The following is an 18372-nucleotide window of genomic DNA, read 5'->3' on the forward strand; positions in this document are numbered from 1 at the left end:
ATGGAAAGGTGTTGTATTGCTTGTTGCACATGACAGTTCATGTTAGATTGCTGAGAGTGGAACAGATATTGCTTGTCTCTAGTGCAGTATACCTTGACTATCTGCAAGTATTCTTTACATGCTGATTTTTAATAATTCTTTTTGTTTCCTGTGTTAGCATCATCAACTTCTTTATTTTAATTTAAAATCGGTTTTTATTTTGTTTACAGAATCTGTTGCATTTATTTTTAATCTAAATCTTTGCTTCCTTTTCCAAGTTATGGACAGCATGTTTGTAGGTCTTTTCACGGGAAAAATAATTCCAACTTGCACTGCAAAGCATTTCATTCCTGCAGTGTATTTTCAGCAAACCACTACGAAATGATACAAATACTATGTGATGCAGCAATCACCCGTTTGCATTAGTTCAGTGGTTCTGATGCAAAAGCATGACAAATACAGGCTTACATAGTGACTTAGATTGCTTGAAATGTACTGTATTTACCTGTATCAGAAAAACTGAAGTAGCTGAATTTTTAAAGAGCAAATGTGGAATTTTGTGGCTGAAAACTGTATGTATGTACAGAAATCCACATGCGTACTCTCTGTCACTGCTTTTTGAAAGATATTTGTACTTGCCACATGTGCCCAAAGGCACTGGTCCACATTCGAGTGGATTGTGACAGCCCGTTGTTTCTGGAGCAAAACAATTTCATCAGTCTTGCTTTGTTGCATTGTTTTTGAAGTGCTTGGTGGAGTTTGGGGAATGTTTGCGTGCGTTTGTAAAAGAACAATGCTTCAGACTTTTTTTTTTTGGGCCTTCCAAGTTTCTGGTTTGGGTTCAGTTTATGTTTTCTGTGTCAATTAACATTTCTCACAGGCCTAGACTTTTTTCCCAATGTAGGAAGCCTGTAGGAATCTAAGTAGAGACATGTGAAATGACTCCTTACTTTTCTTTCAAACATTCAGTTTTAGTGTTTTGTAGGTTGTCTTTCTGGGAACTACCATGTTGTCTCAGGGGCAGCAAACCTGATCTAATAAATCTTTACAATTTCTAACTGATATAAATGGCATCAAACCCAGTTAGTAAACAGTTTCTAAAACTGATGTTAAATTTTGAACCACTATTGCTTAGGACTTCTGGATTGATTTCAAGGCATTGCCTCCAATGAGGGATACCTGTCTTCCACTTATTCTTCCCTTTTTGTTAGAGCATTAAATGTTTGTGTTTTGGAACTGGGGTAATTCCTCTTAAGTCCAGTGAATTGACTGGATTAAATGCCACATTAATGGAGGTGTAAAAGTGGATGCATGAAAGCTTTTTTCCAAGTATATATTATCTGCTGGCAAGAAGAACTAAAAACACCAAAGGCCTTTAAGATAATTTTCCTTATGTCGACATATGAGGTTTTGTTCTTTCTCACAATTGGAGTGATTGTTACACCTAAAGTTCCTTTTAAAAAAGAATGTGCTTGTGCAGTTTGAGAACAGAGCAACATTAGTGGCATTCGGTATGGCACAAATAGATCTGCCATACAGTTTAAATGACCACTGAATGTAATTTAGTGTAACAACATGTAAGGTAATGAGGTTTAAGGATTATACATCTAAGTAGAAACACCATGTGGGACACTTGCACCATCTGGACAGAACTATTTGCTGCTATTGAAAAGGAGAAAAAAAAATAGCACATTACAATACAGTGACGTATCCAGGAGCATAAGGTGTGTTTCACATGTCCCAGACATGTTTCACATGTTCCAAACTCCTTTTTGCTCAGTTTATACAGTCAAGAACACAGCTGCACTTGGCTGTTGGGGTGAGTGGGGCTGTACGCTTGCCGTTCCTCCTCTGTGTTAAGGCTGTACCTATGGCATGTGCTCCCCAGCGGCCACAGGCTTTGTCCCCCTCTCTACACCACGCATGGGACAGGTCAGATCTTCTCTACCCTGGCCAGTTTCAGTCCAAACCTTCTTTGGAAATGGGGTTGAACTGTGCTCACAAAGGGAGAGGCTTGAGCAGAGGAGTTGGAGTGAGCTTTCAAATGACCCCATAAAATCATCAGCGTAAGCCATCGAGACCAGCACAGCCTTGAGGTACATGTGCTTTTAATTAAAACCATGGGCTTGTGACTCAAGCAAGTGGAGCTAATGGAGCTTGGAGAAAACTTTGTTTCATGTGCAGGTTTTATCAATGTCTCAGCATCAGGTGATAAACACCCTTCTGCTTTAAGAAGTATATGCCTTTATGCTAAGTATGGACAGAAATTTTGATGCTGTTACTGTAGCTATTGCCTATGGATAATTTCTAGTTAATGAATACAGAAAAAGTTCCCTGACTCCCAGATTTAGCTCTGAGTCAGCCACCTACTGCATGCACCACTTTAAATTATTCTCATGGGCAAAACTTGTCCCAGTACAACCTTTTTATAAATATCTTTTAGGGCAGTGTTATGTGTGTCTGACAGGCTCTTTCTACCAGCTTGCAGATTGATTACCTGTCAAGGAAGACATATAAGCTGATTTCAATTTTGATGCATTTTTGCACGTTCTTGTCACTGGGCTTGGCCTGTTTATCTGGATTAGTGCACTGAAATTTTGTTTTCAGTTGAAGAATGTTTTGAGGGTCTGCTCCCTGAATACACTGTTTAATTGGAAAGATGGATAGGTCTTTCCAGAAATTAAGAGCATCTGACCACTTTCTTATCTAACAACAAAATCATCAGAGGCCCAGGAAGAAGAGAATAATATTATGGATGTATTTTAAAGGCTAAGTGCACCTAAGGTTTTTAAAAAGAACAGGAATCAGCACAAATCAGATTTTGTTTGGGCTTATTTTCCATCCTCTTCAAGGAGGATTGCTCTACTGTGCAAGCTTAGCTTGGGTGTCTCTCTTTATTAGTTTAATTATAATCATTGGAGATTATGCTTAAAAAAATTAGAAATATCTTTATTTCAGGTCACTGAAACTTGTGTGAAATGTGGCTTTGTGCTTTCATATTTTTTTTCCAGCTCTTTCTCTCCTCTCTCTCTCTCTTTCCCTTTTTCCTGTTTCTCTTTTGTGGTGATTTTACTTTAAAGTATTCGAGTTTTTAGATATTTGTCTCTTGTTTTGATATTTGATTTATTGAATTCCAAAAATCTTAATTTACTAGTAATATAATTGCTCTGTTTGCAAGTCCCATTTATGCTACTGTAGTTTTCAGACTTTGAGCTTTACTACAGTATAAACCAATAGTATGTCTGACACATTTTGGATTTAAGCAAGAGAGTCCAAAATGTCTCAAGTGGAGTTAATATTTTGTTTTCGTAATCCCTCTGCTTTTCTAAGAGCTGAATCATTTTCTTTTTTTGTTGTGTTTGTTTCTTTTTTTACAGCAATGCGGCCACTTAGCATGTCTTACAGTTTTGACTTGTCAGGTAAAATGTGCTGCACCACCTGACGTGGTTGTTGTGCTTATTGTGAAATTTGTTCCATCTGTTTGTTGAATTCCCATCTAAGAAAGAAACTTGAAGGGATTCTTCCAAGATATGGTCAGTGAAAATAAAAAATTTAGATAAATTAGTTATTAATACTTACGTTTCCCTTGCCACAATAGGATGCCTAGGTTCAGGAAACATCTGCATTTCACCTGAAATACAGAGTATTCACCAGAGTGCTGCAATTCTGCTTAAATTAATAAACAAAGTAAGGTGGTCCAGAGCTATTCCAGACTCTTAAAATTATTGCAGAGTTCAGCATCGCCTTCAAGTCTGATTTATTTATTGATAAATCTGACTTCTGTGTCTTTGCACTCACTTTTTGACTAGACCATCTTTTGCAGTACTTCATTTCTCACCAGATCCTAAAACTATCTTTGAACTCATCTACCTTTCTAGATTAAATGAAATATACCTACGTATATTGATCTAGAAAGAAACTGTCAGTTCTGCAATGTCTTTACGGTGAAAGCTTTGTGAGGTATGAAATCAAAGACCAAAAAAAAGGCTAAACCTTCCTTCTATATATTGATCTAGAAAGAAACTGTCAGCTCTGCAATGTCTTTATGGTGAAAGCTTTTCAGGTTTCCTCTGGTGAGCCATTAGTCAGGACATGCAGTACGGTGAAAGCTTTGTGAGGTATGAAATCAAAGACCAAAAAAAAGGCTAAACCTTCCTTCTTTACTTGTTAGAATAATAAGGTTTGCTGGTAATAGCTGGTGCAGAGGATCCAAAAGGTGACCCTTCATCAACTATCTAATATAAATTTTCAGGTTTCCTCTGGTGAGCCATTAGTCAGGACATGCAGCAGCTGTATGAACCTGTTGCCCTTTGGATACTGCAATGTCAGAGAGCCTAGTAGCCAGAAAATAATTCATTCCTTTCTCATTACACACAAACTTTCCAGGATGATCAGGCCCAAAATTTCCATCATTGATCTTGGAAATATTCAACATCAGCCTCAAAGGTTTGTTGGCAGAGGAGATAGCTAGCTCTTATCAAATTACTTATCTCCCTTAGGTGACTCTCAAAAAAATCTCCAAATAAATCCATGCTCTTTGTACCACCTCCCCTCCTTCCTTTGAGTTACAGATAGAAACATCTCATCTAGGACTTCAGCACAGTTCACATCCTCAGTTTTTCCGTGCATCCTTTAGCCTCATCTGGTTATTTTCCCCACAGAAAGGCATCATCTGACTGAAATGCTGGCATATTGTGAACTAGAAAGACCACACTGAAGTTTTTTTATTACTATAACTTAAAAAATACAGCATTTATGTAATATGGGAACACAGTTCACAAGTGACATGTCTGTGAACATGGCTCCCTGTTCTGACTGAGCCAAGGAAACAGCTTGCCACTGTTAAGAGGGGAGGAGACTCTCACTGCTCCCTGCCTCCCCAGGCTCCGCTCTAAGCATGTGATTCTCTCCCTTCTCTGTGTCAGTCCTGCTCATTTATTCACAAGAGGACCGTGTTAAACTCCTGTAGCCCAGGAACAAATACTTTAAATATTTTTTTTATCAGGTTGTTCTTCTGCTCTTTTAGTGATTGAAGCCTGCCTACTCTGATCAGATGATCAGAGAGCTGGCTGAGGAGGGCAGCTGATGAGCAGGGGTGGAAGGGAGGAAGGAGCAGGCTCTGCTGTCAGAGGCGGTGACAAGCTGTTAATGCCACTCAAGCCTTTTTGTGAAACCTTACACTCGTGGTGGATGGTGCAGCTACTACAGCTGTCTGCTGGGATTCAGATTACATATGTACATGGCATCATATTTTACTCCATTGAAAGCTGCAGGGTCCCCAGGGCCTCAGATAGAAGCATAAACAGGCAAACTTATGTTTTCAAAAAAGTATTGCTACTTTCAGATGTGCTGAAAGTTCTAGTTTTAAGAAGATAAAACTGAATATGCCAGTGACCAGCTAAAGGGAAATGTTCAGATCTGTCTTTCTGTGTGTGTCTGTCAGCTTCTTCTTTCGTGTTTCATTTCTAAGAATTCTGAGACATCCTCATTTGTTTAAATCCAAACAATCCATTAATTCATAACCATAATATTTTTATTTTTAAGAAGTAGCCTTAAAAATCTGTACTGTACTTGAATTTGCTGGTTTTGACTGACCACTGAAGAACTCTTCCTGGTTTCTTTATCCATCTCCCAAATGTGATTGGTTTTGTTTTTGCAAGTCATGTGGTTCTCAGCAAGTAGCATCATATGGCGTGACTGAGGGATCTGATAAAATGTCCTTAGAAGTAAATTCAGGATGATTAAAGCATTCCAGTTAGGTAGATGTGAGACACCAGGTGAGCAGTACAAGTGAATTAGATGGGTTGGGATATTGATAATAAGCAGATAAGCAGTAATTTTGGCTGCTGTTGCTTTGCGTGCTTTTACTTTTTTCATTCTTTTAGAGGCAGAGAGGCTGTACTGTGCTTTCATCACTGCTTGCACACACTTGCTTTTTCACTGCTTTCATTGCACTCTGCTTGATGGAATTGCTGTCACAAAAACCCCACAAACCAGCTGAAAAAGAAAAGTGTTTCCTGCAAAGTGCTAAAGGATGGGTGCAGGTTTCTATTATTCATGCTGCCTGCGATGGGGAGGATGCAGAATCCTGAGAAGACTTTTGCTGGCACCAAGCCAGTGTAGTTGGTGTGTCACAGTGCCCAGCTCCACACATCTGCCTGCTGTTCTCCTGAAGAGGAGAGGAGGGGCTCCTGGGGTCTCCTTTTCCACTGCTTTTTCCTTCTGGTAGAATAGAAGGAGCCAGTGGTAGCCACCTGTAGTGAGTTACCTGAGAGGTACTCAGATAACAACTGGGGGCCAGGACAGTCATTACCCACTTCCTCTAATAGAAAAACAGCTGAAAAGCAGCTTCATTTCAATGCAGTGCCTGAATACAGCTCAAAAGATCAGTCATTGCCACTCTTACCACTCAAGTTCTTGCCTCAAAGCTGTGTGCATTGCTGCTTTGAAGTTGTTATTTCAGAAAGAGTTTGTACATTTTGGGGGAAGGGGGGAACTGGAGGGTGTGCAGAGAGAGAAGAGGAAACTGAAGCATTTAACACCAAATTTCATGGGGATTATTACTTTTAGATTACGTCTGTCTCACACCAGTGGGAGGCAGGAGCTCCACCAGGTCTTTGTAAACTCTTTAGCTTACATAACACAGGGATACATGGGATGCAAACACAGCAAAAGACTGATTTATTAGTTCTCAGGTTTGAATTCAACATCTGAAGTCCACGAAATGAGCACATCTCTGTTACTTTTGCTCATATGTCCCACCATATTATTGACATAATAGCCAGCAAAAAGCAAACATATAATGATTCTCCAAATTCATCTTAGCCTTTTTAAAATTCAGTGTAAAAAGTTATAATCCCAAGGAGTACATTTCCTGTATAGAAGAAAATTCAGGTTTCTGTCATCACTCTTGGCTGAGGAGAGCTGGTGAGGAAGCAGACAGCATATGGTTACATGACTGCTGAGGTTTGCATGTAATTTGTGGTCTGCTTAATTCCGTGTTTCACGAGACATAATCTTACATGTAAATAAAGGCACGTTTTATATTATCCTACAGTGGGTTTTTTTTTTCCTAAGGCTGATCAGGGAAGCCAAACACAATGATCAAATAATCAAATCAAGACTTCACCTTCTTTCATTTGCCTGTTGTAACGAAAGCTTAGAGAAAATCTCAAAAGAAACCAAACACAATCATCCAATTTTAGGTGCTGTTCACTGTACTTGCTGCCTGAAAACACAGAGAAATGACACTCCCCCAGTGTGTCTGACTCTCTAATAAATTCTTAACCCCAGGCTATTACTCACAAAAGCCTTTTTAAATGTCATTGAAATCATCTTCAAAACATTTAAGTGTTCTATAAACCTAGAGATTGTAAACTACTATCCAATTTTTTTTAATAAATCTAGATTTTGTTTCAAAGAATCATCCATTGATTTCTTCTGTCATGTTCATATTTATAAGATTTAGTATATTTTTTGCTTCTAACTTGTTTATCCTAAATAATTTTATCTTGTTTATGACAGTGTATGATATGATTTGTCACCCATGAATGTTTCTGTTGTCACTAAATCAGCTAAAAGATCATTAAAACAGCTTAAACAAACTAATAATTTTTTGGTCTGTGTCTGCTAACAGATTCTGGTTTTAAATTTAGAACAAGGCTTTTTTCTTGAAATCTGTTTGTTGAAACTCAAATGTTTCAACATTTGAGTTGAAACATTTCATTGTTTCACGATCTTTTCCTTGAATTGTGATATTCATTTATTCACATGCATCTAGTACTGTAAGTGCAAGAATGATAAATTGAACTTGATTGATCAAATGGATTTTACAGATTGGACTGTTTTCAAATTTTATTCTTCTTTTATTATTACTCTTTAGTGCTTGCAAGTTGCAAAAACTCCTTGGGTTTGTTTTTTTTTTTTCTCTAGAGGAAAGAATCTGTGATAAATCACATTTCCTACTGAAGAAACCTTGAAAACAAGTACTATGATGGATTGTCTTCTTGATTCACCTAAAATTTCTTTGGTATTTCAAGAAGACTTGAATCAACATATGAGCAACTCAGCAATATGTATGAACAACTCATATGTGCCTGACTTTAAATAACATCTGGTTTAGGCTTCCTAGGTCGTTATTGCTACATAAATTACTTTGAAAATGGACCAGAGTTGCCTTCTGAGGCCTCAAGAAATTTGGCCTAAATTCCTAGGGAAAAAAAAAAGAGCAAGCAATTAGACAAAAACCACCAGAAAACAATTTTTGGTGTGAAAACACGTTCCATCACCTGCCATAGTGGGTGTCTGGTGGTGTCCCCCCTTTTTCCTTTCCCCAGGCCTATTGTATGTTTTACTTTTCGGCAGGAGGGCAGTGCTGTTCGCTTTCCCATCATTTATCTCCAGTGGGTCCAGCAGTGCTCACAGGCCATTCTTCACCCTTCCTACCATCAGGCAGGGGAGTCCCCACCCAGGAGGTTTCAGGGAGAAGGGGCACCAACTTTGGCTGTTGTGTGGGTGGTGCTGGGGCTGCTTCCTTGGACGGTCTGTGCCATCCAAAGACCAATCAAAGGTTTTTCTTGGTCATTTGGGAAACTCAGAACTTCTTCAATCAACTGCATGCCAGCTAGTTATGAGGTCTCAAGAAGTGTCACTGGCAGCAGGGAGGGGAGGCAGTTTGGGTTTTGTTTTCCTGCCGTCCCTTTCTGGAATTGCATTATGCTGCTGTCAGAGCAGGAATGCATTTGATGTGGGGGACGCCCATGCTGTACCCACAGAAATCTAGGAGGAAGAAAACCCATGACCTGTGAGCCATTGTGGTAGTCAGGACACCCATTAGCAAAGCTTTTGAAGATAGGAAGTAAGGGTTAGAGAGTCTAAGGCTTTGATTGCAGCTCTTTGTAGGAAGGACCTGAAGGCAGTAATAATACTCTAGTATACAGATTCATAGGCCTGGAATGTCACCATGACTTTAACAGCCCAAATAATTGCCTTTTCTTATACTCCCAGTTGAAGATATGATTTATATAGCAATTATAATGCACCCCCTCTCGTTTTTAGATCTGTTTCCAGCATTTAACAATAACCTGGATAATTCTTTAAAATACATATTGGTTTAACTTATTCCTTTTCTTAGTTTATTTCAATAGATGCTGTGGTGAGACTGTTGTTGAACAGACCTACTACTGTAGCTGTGCTTTGTGTAGTCTGTAACTGATTTACCTGGTGCAAGGATGGCTTTATCCATGCACATAGTGTTGTAGCAGGAGTGACTGTGTCTGTTTATACCATGGCAACTGTGTAAGTAACTCCACATGATGTGTGAGCACTTGCATTGTTGGCACTGTGAATATCTGGGTGATATAATTTCCCTGTCACAGTCCTCCCAGTAACCTAAGGTACAAGTCACTTGACCTTCTGTGCCTCTTTTCACCATGTATAAAAATGGGAATAATTACTCATCATTACCCTAGCCTTATAATACCTGGAGGTACCTTGTTATTACAAGGCTGGGGAAGGAGTCCTATAATTACATGAGCAGAAAAACACATTTGTAGAAAGACCAGCTGCTTAGACAGACATGCAGATGGAAGATTAAAAGCTTCTCTGCCTTGTCCCTCCAACATAATTTTCTTCAGATTGGAATACTGTACTTTGTACTTTTACAGGGATAAAACTGATTTATCAGACCAAACTCTAAGCTCTCCTAAAATATCAAAAGCTAGGTCATTATCTTAATATCTAAAGCTAAGCTAGGCTAAACACAGCAGACCCAAAGCTTACATTATCCAAGATGCATCTTCGTTGCACACTGGCAGAAATCCTGAGTAATTTACTCAGTGGAGTTACATCCTTGTAAAAGTTATGTAGACGAAAATAGAGCTGGAGCCTCAAGTTTCTGCTGTTCCATGAAGGTCTGAACTCACAGACCTGTTTTTAATACAAACAGCCAAGCGAGGCTAAGAGTTGTGATGAACACTCATTATTTATCTCATTTTCATTCCTTCTCTGTATCCTGCAGAGTAAAGTGCAATTCTGTCCTCACCGGAAAAACTGGGTTCACTCCATGCTAAACCTCCTAATTTCTGTGTGGTGTTGTCTTCAGATTCACTGGAAACCCACTTGCCCAGATGGTTGTGCATTCTTCTGGTCCTTGTTACATAGTTAATTACAGACTGTACATTGAAAGAAGAATATTTTCAGGTTTAACACAGGCAATTTTTTTAAAGCTGATTGGTATTGGTGTGAGGTTGGGTTTTAAAAAGCATTATGCAATGCTGCTTTTTGCACTGCTTTCATTCTTTCATACTGCTTCTATATTGCAAGCCATTGCCTGTAATTGTCTGAGCAGTGAATCACTAAAAGTAAAATAATTGTACAGATACAACTATCACAATAATTTCTTTTTTCCTTTTGTGTGTATTGCCTTAACAGTAAGATTTGAGAAGGCAAAATACATTTCAGGTGCAAACACCAATTGTTCTGTTTCTTTTGGTAGATGTACCGACACCAGAGGCTGGAAGAAAATTAGTGGATGCCTCTGTAGTGAACGGCAGCCCAGCACCCCAAGGAAAGCAGAACGGGGCCACACAAGTGACAGTGCAACGCAAAAGACTCCTTAAGGCTCCCACGTTGGCTGAACTTGACAGCTCAGATTCAGAGGTAAAAAATCAGGACACAACTTGATTCTCGATTTGTCAGAACTGAGTCTTGCTTCTTAGTTTGCTGAACTGATCAGATGAGAAGTGACTGAGCAAATTATAATCCGAATTTTCCGTGGCTGCTTTGTCAGCCCACAGAACTTCAAAAATACTAGATCAGATCCCAAAAAGGAGAATGCTCTTTCAAAAGATTAAATGGTAATTTTGGCCATTACTTACTTTCCTAAAGGCCCAGTATCTGTCCACAGTGTGTTTGTAGCAATTATGCTTTTGGGAATTTAGGAAAGTACATAGCACCCTTCTGGCACTCGTGCAGTAGCTGCTAAAGGACTCAGATGTGGGGTTAGCCTCACCATAAAAGCTGTTAAATAAAGAGCAGCAGCTGTGCCAGAGGGGTTGCAGTTTGGTGCAAATGTTAGTGCATTAATTTGCTGTATAAGATTGGGAACGAACACCCCAAAAATGTTTCACAAATAGGGACAAGCAAATACCACTCAGATGGAGAAATAATTTTGAATTCATGCACTCTAAATGGAGAGTTAAAGATTTAAAAAAGCGTTAGAAGGAGAAAACCTTAAAAAGCTTTTTAGCTTCAAAGCTGCATTATATATGATCCTTAGGAAGTACCAACATTGCATCCTCAAGAATGAGCTTTGTCTTCTGGACCAGTAGTGTTATTAATTGAGTTTGGACCTTTCTGAAAGTTAAGCTGTCTGGAAAGCACATGCAGGCAGGCTTTATTCACAGAGGATAATTTTAGCCTGGGGAAAGCAGTCTTCCCTGACTCTTTTTCTCTCTTGTAAATGGGAAAGGAGGGGTTGCCTGACAGGGCGGTTACAAAGGCGTCTATGCTCAAAGATAGAAGGCTGGGAAGAAATATATGTGGGGAGAAATTTATCTCTTTGCATACTTTCTGATCTGTGAAAGGTTGGCCCTCTTTGGGGTTATCCTGTGGGTGACTTGTGTGGGTGCATAATTTGATGCATCTGTTCTGAAAGCAGAAGAGATTTGCATTCTGAGATCACTCATCAGTCTTTAAAATTACAATAGAGGCTATATGTGGTTTGTTAATATGAATGAAGCTGGGCAGGATGCAGGAATACTAAGATCTGTCAGTGACAGTCGGGTCTTACAGCCTGTACCTCTGTGTATCCTGAAGCATCATGTTATTTCACACAGGAAAATGAGCAGAAGTGAGTAAAAGAAAATTGTGTCATGGGAAATGTGAAATGCTTCTTGTAGAAGGGAAAAATAAAACATCTGAACATGACTATTGATTAGGGAGTACTGTGTAGGCAAGCAAAGTGGTATGGAACAAACTCTGGAACATACAGCAAAAGATAAATTGAAAATAAATCAACCACATTGAACTGTCACAGAGAACAGATGCTGGACTAGTTTGAGTCAATAGAAATAGCTGGTGAAACAACTGAGATGATAAAGATGCTCAGCAGAATACTGGTTGGGCTCAGGAAGAGTGCTATGGTAGTGAAAATAAACTGAAGGGAGTTTGGGTGAAGTTTTTCAAGGTGGTGAAGGACATAGAACATTGGAAGAGAGTGAAGATCGCTCTGTCCAAATGTTTTATTTCTTCTCTGACTTTTACTTTGTATGTAACACAGAGAAGAGTGTGTATGTTGTTCTGATTGCCTGTAAATGACTCGGCCTCCCCTTTGTCTGCAGTTTGAGTTGGGCTTAACCTATTTGGAGTTACTCACTGGGAGTGAAATTATTACTGTGTAGTGCCCTAAATTACAGGCTGGAAATACCAGCACTGCTGAGCTGTGGACCTCCAAATGAGCTGTGATGCAGATGCATTTTCTTCCCCATGCGTCCCCTTTGTTCTTTCATCAGTGTTGCAATGCAGGCTGTGTCCCAATACTCAGTGTAACCAGGCAGAGGTGAAAGGCAAGGTCTGATACAGCCCTATGCCCATTTTCTATCAAGGATGAATATTAATTAAATTCTTCCTTCTTTCTGTCCTTGCTTTTTCTGCATCACCACTAAAATCACAGATTCCAGAGGGCGTGGAACAGGAAGTGCCATTTTGATTTGTGTGGCTGAGAGAAGTAGCAATCTAATAGTAACTTTTGCTACAGATTAAAAAATTGTCTCTTCCTAATGAAGCTACAGCTATCTGGCCACAGATTGTGTCTGTAATATATTTAGATGTTTTAAGCTGCAGCTTTCTCAGTAACTGTAAAATTCTAATTGTTTGGCACTTTGGAGAAGCGCAGAGTCCTGGATGTTTGGTTGATGCAACCTCAAACGTAAAAAGTCCGATAGTCTAACATAAAAATCAACAGTTGCTGTATAGATATGGAGGAATTTATGCAGTGGTTCATCAGGACTTCCTACACAAGATTTCATTCTCAAAAGAAAGCCCTCTATGTTTGAGAAATTGTAGGACAGCAATAGCATTGTCAGTGCACGTGTTTGTGCACAGAAGTAGTAATTTGAAATTACTAACCTGGAATACCTGCTAAGTAGGATTTTATGTCCAATTTAATTTCCTCCTGGCTTCTGTTTTCCATGTCTTGGTTTATACTTAATATTTTTTATACTTAGCCACTGGCTCCAACAGTTCATTCTTTAGAACAGCAGAAGAGCTTACATAGTGCTTCATCTTAGCTCATTAGCTTCTCTGGCAATGGTAAACTTGTCATCCACTCAGAACAATCTGACTTCTACAAAGTGAAAAGTTGAGTAGTTCCCTCTGTTCAGCACTGTTCTCTTTCTCAAAATGTAAATATTTTACTCCAGGCTTGTGAACACTCTTGCACCCCTTCTAAAGGACAGTGCTTCCAATTGTCATGGAGGTTCTCCATTGGTCTTTTAAGGCAACCATGCAGCAATATGCAGAGGTGTCTTAGCCAGCTCTGTAGCTGAACTGTACTGATTTCTGCAAGCAAAACAGCTGATGCAGCTCAATGTCCTGCTCAAGCTTTCTTACAAGCTTCCCATCACAAGTGTTTTGTGGGGTCGCAACTGAAATGTTAAAGTGAATATACTGTTTTGGGATGTGAGCTGCAAGATCCCTTGCAGAGTACTGTGTTGTGGCAAATAGGTGGGAACAGTTTCCTCAAATACAGTACCTACCCTTGGGCTAAGCCTAAAGGACAGATCACCTGATGGGAATTTGTAGAGGCCTGTGTCCTGTGATGCGTGGTGCTCATTGAGGTGATCCTGCCAGCTTTTCTTTCCGACTTACTGTTACCAAAGAAGGCAATCTTTCAGCCAGTGGAGATTTTCAGCTGAGGAAATCTGTGAGAGAGAAGCTTAGCCTCTTGCTGGATTTTAGGGCAGGTCACTTGTTTGATCTGTAAATCTTGACAGCCTAAATGATGTTAAGTCTTTTTGGTTGAAAATGTTCACATTAGAGGAGAAGAGCGTTCAGGCTCAGTCCTTCAGCACTCTTCATTTGGGAGACTTCTGTGACGATCTCTTTCTTTGCTGGTAGCAGGTGACTGAAGACGGGCTTTAGGTGACAGCAAAGGATTTAATAATTTGGGTGGCATAAAGCTTTAGATAGCTGAGAGGTGTTTAGTCAAAGCCCATTTCACTTTCACAGGAGTTGCCCTTGGCTGTTGAGAAGAAGCATGCAGATACAGTGAATGAGATTTCTTTTAAATACAGAAGAAAGGAAAAACACACAGGATTGGGAATTAGGGAACAGTGCAGTCAAATTCAGCTTAATTTCTCTTCACCTGAGTCACTTGTGTGAGTGGCTCTCCTTTCTTTGGAGGCCAGAGAAATCTAAGTGCTAATTCCTTGTTAGTGTGAGATATAAAGCTGTGTTAACATATCTGCCGTAGCTGCAAATCCCTAGAAGTCTTTAAATACAAGGGAAATTTACAGTTTACAGTGGATTCATGCACCTCTCTCCTGATCTTGTTCTTTCATGCAAACTGAATTCAAATTATGTACCATTTATTTCACTTTCTAAGAAACTGAGCACTGAAAATTCTGTTTGCTCAGTACTGTGCAGAGTCAATGTTTTTCTCAAGACTTCTAGGACTTTGAGTGACTGAACGGTCCAGAATATGTTTGACAGCTTGTGTTTTCTGTGTGCTAAAAAGCAGTAGAAGAACTAGAAACAGTCCCTGAGGATTTCTGTTTCTTTCCCTCTTGCCACACAGGAGGAATCAGTGCACCAATCAGGAAGTAGCAGCAGCATCTCCCCCTCACAAGTGGAAGACCCCTCTCAAGAAGGCGCCAGCAGCAGAAAGAGTGAGTTATGAGAGAGCCCACTGGCTGCTTTTACTCACCTCTGTTGTCCTCTGTACTATGAACTTCGTCTCACACTTATATGGAAAGCTGAAGCTGAGTGTTGTTAATGGAATAAACATCTAAAGCCGAACCCTGCTAAATGGGTCAAGCGTGATAAACAGTTGGAAGGCATTAGCCTCCACTCTGGGTGGATATCTTTGTGAAACAGGAGGTTTCATCCCTGAAGTTTATGTAGGACTGTAGAGGAAGTCACAAGTGAATGGAGGGGATAGTTTAGCTATGCTCATCTCATAAAATAATTTTTTGCTATGGAAGCATGTTCTAACCTAAGACCAATTTAAAAGTTTCCTCCATCTCTGCCACTGTGGCAGTGTTTGAAAGACACTTAGCAATCACCAGTGTTTCCCAAAAATACTTACTGGGAAAAGGGCAAGATCTGGCCTTTTTTTTTCAGGCACAGTTACTGCAGATTTTACTGTGTAACAATATTTTTAATTTGTTTGAAGTGTTTCAGTTTCATTGGGAAGGTTTTGTAATGAGCTGTGTAATCTGTGCATGTGTTTTTCTGTGTACGATGGTGAAATAATGAGAACAATATCCTGAAACACCTCAGTATGGATATGTAACTTCAGCCACCGGTAGTTGGAATTCTAGCAAATCAGTGGTTGGATTAAGTACTGAGCACTGTTATCCAATAGTCTCTTGTAGAAGAACTAACTATTTTGTACTGATTGAATCCTTAGTGCCTCCAAAGTTCTTGCCCATATCATCTACGCCGCAGCCCGAGAGACGGCAGCCGCCTCAGAGACGACACTCCATTGAAAAGGAAACACCAACCAATGTGAGACAGTTCCTACCCCCTTCAAAACAGAGCTCCAGGTCACTTGTAAGTGGAGTGGGTGGTAGGAGAGAGAAAAAGAGGAATGCTAAGAGTATAATGAAAATTAAAACTTGGCTTCAGTGTGATTAGAACATGACCAAAGAAAACTCCTCAATTCACAAACAGCTCTTGGCTACTAAAGGTGTTTTGAAATCAAGATTTGAACTTTGTCTCTCTAACATATTTATCCAAAATCCCAGGTACAGGTGCCTCAGAAAACATTTGCACTGTGATTAGGACTCCGGGTAAACAACGTGTCTTGATTTTTGTTTCAGAATGTTACCAAAACAAATGAACTTCACCTTACTGATATTCCACTTGAATAGAGACAATTCCAAAGCAGTGGATCTATTTTGGGATTTGGGGGAATTTTTTTAGTTATTGGAAGTATTGCAGCTAATAACTGGCTGAATTGAATGATTTCTTTTCTTCCCACCTTAAGACTTGCCTGGTAATGTTTATACATACGAGAGCTCTTTCAGTAATCCAAATCACGGTTTGTCTGTGTTGCTTTGTTGAAGTTACTGAGGCAAAAACCTGTTTTACTGCTTGAAAAGAAAGTGCAGTGCATTTGATCAATTAGCTTTAATTGAGAACTGTTTTCCAGCAGAGTACAAACAGCAAAGGGTATGAAATCCTGGTTCGTTTATGCTGACATACTGATTAGTGCATTGTAATTTCATGCAGGGTATGTTCCTTGTCTCTTTTCCTACCAGCAGGGTTTCAAGGTGTGCCCCATGAGGGTGAGGTGAATAGAGAAATCGATGAACACATCTGAGTTTTGAAAGGAAGGGAATATTCACCTGCCCTGTCTTGTAGTGCAGTGGTATTAAAGGGCTTTGAAGAGCATTTTTACCGGCCCAAGAGATGACAGCCAGGATCCAAACCTATTAAGTGATGAAGCTGATCAGTTCTAGGGAAAATACCTCCAAATATTCCCACAATGGGCTTTTACCTATTAGCTGATGAAGCTGATTGGTTCTAGGGAAAATACCTCCTAATATTCCCACAACAGGCTTTTCCTTTTCAGATGTCTGCTGGATTTTATTACGTCCTTCCAAGCAGAATGTAGTTTCTCATTCCAGGTGCAGGTCAGGTAGTAACATGTTGATAAATGCACGGCCCAGGTGGACATCTCCTGCCAAAGTGAACTTGGAGCAGCATGTATGGCAGCAGACCCATACTGGAGAGCTCCTTCAGCATGTGTTTGAAGTCACTGTCACATAAAATGGGTTGCTCTATCACCTCCTGCTGCATTCACTGTATGTGGAAAATGAGACTTTATTTTCTGGTAAGCCCAGTGTCATTCACAGACACTGTTCAAATAGTTCAAAGGGAGGATGGCAGAAAGCATCCTGTGTTATACTGAGACATTTGCTCCATCCCCGCTTCTAGTGTGTCTGAGTGTGCTACATTGTAATATTAATCTTGTGTATTTCAGAGGATCATGCAACTTAAAATCTTATATGAGGCTGTTACTTTAAATAGGTCAACCCAGTTCTTACCAGAACCTTCTTGACCACATACATACTCTCACTCTGTCAGTTTGTTCGTTGACATATGCCTAGAAAAATACTTTAAAAATAAAACCATTGCAGAAAAACTAATTCAATTATTCCATTCCCCCTGAAAAATACTAAAGGAAAAGGGAAAAAAAGCCATTAGATAAGTCAGGCTAATTTGGGAACAGATGGGAAGGGTTTTATAATTTCTTTTGTGTTTAGGGGCATTTTTTTGTTTGTTTTGGTTTTTGGGTTTTTGATTTTTTTTTTTTAATCTCTAGAGAACTGTCACCAGCTTGGTTTTGTCTTTGAAGTGAAAAAGAAGGAAGCTGGTAGTGAAATGATGTTCTGTTAATAAGAACCTATTTTATTTGACGCCTTGAGAGCTGATTCTTTAACTTGGCAATAGTGCCCTCTAGGGTGTAACAGACACCTCCCTCAACACTCCTGTTTTTCATTTTGGGAGATGTGTTCTGCTATGCTGGCACTGGCCCAGTTCCAGGCTTTGGCTTTCTGCAACTCTCTCCTTCCCAGAGGGATGCCAACCTCTTCCAGAGGCTGCACCAGATGTTGCACCTGTGAAATTGCCATTCCCAGAGTGAATGCTTCTCAATAGGTGCAGAGTATTATTTATTTTTTATTTGACTTCACACTTCTTTATCCCTTCCTCCAGGATTGATGGAGTTTCATTTCTTATCACCAGCTCCTGTGACCCTGGTTTCTCTCCAAGGTGAAAGAGGCCTTGTCAGCAAATAGCTGTCAATGCCAGTGAAACCAGGCAGGGGTTTGCTACAGTCTCTTAGCACGATTAGCAAGAAACTGCTCTGTCTTGCATACTAACGATGGTTTTGTGAACTGGCATCTCATCAGACTGAGGTAGTTAGGTCCTAGTAGGTGGGGAGGGAAACAAACTTGGAAAAGTGCCAAACTCAGTCCTTTTGACATGTCACCCTGCCAGTGGTACATGGAAAGGCAGGGTGGCTCAGTGATTTTGAGGGGGTCAGCCCTGGTGGTTGCTGTAGTGAGCTGATTTGGTGCTTAATCAGTGAGATCAATTCCGTGTCCTGAGATTTATGTGGGGGTGCCTTTGCAGTCTGTTTGCTTTTTTAATTACTATTTTTAT

General features: G+C 39.8%; 1 protein-coding gene across 2 annotated transcripts in view; it reads left to right on the forward strand.

Annotated features, from left to right (window-relative positions):
* The window catches only part of SPIRE1 (spire type actin nucleation factor 1), a 127170-nt gene that overhangs the window by 98179 nt on the left and 10619 nt on the right, over nucleotides 1–18372 (forward strand). For both annotated transcript variants that reach the window (XM_041399251.1, XM_041399250.1), the window contains exons 9-11: nucleotides 10475–10638; nucleotides 14777–14867; nucleotides 15611–15753. In XM_041399251.1, coding sequence (XP_041255185.1) covers nucleotides 10475–10638; nucleotides 14777–14867; nucleotides 15611–15753 — 398 coding nt within the window. The remainder of the gene's footprint in view (nucleotides 1–10474; nucleotides 10639–14776; nucleotides 14868–15610; nucleotides 15754–18372) is intronic.

Source organism: Onychostruthus taczanowskii, unplaced genomic scaffold (assembly GCF_017590055.1).
Source record: "Onychostruthus taczanowskii isolate IOZ18803 unplaced genomic scaffold, ASM1759005v1 scaffold16, whole genome shotgun sequence".
In the NCBI taxonomy this organism is placed as follows: domain Eukaryota; kingdom Metazoa; phylum Chordata; class Aves; order Passeriformes; family Passeridae; genus Onychostruthus; species Onychostruthus taczanowskii.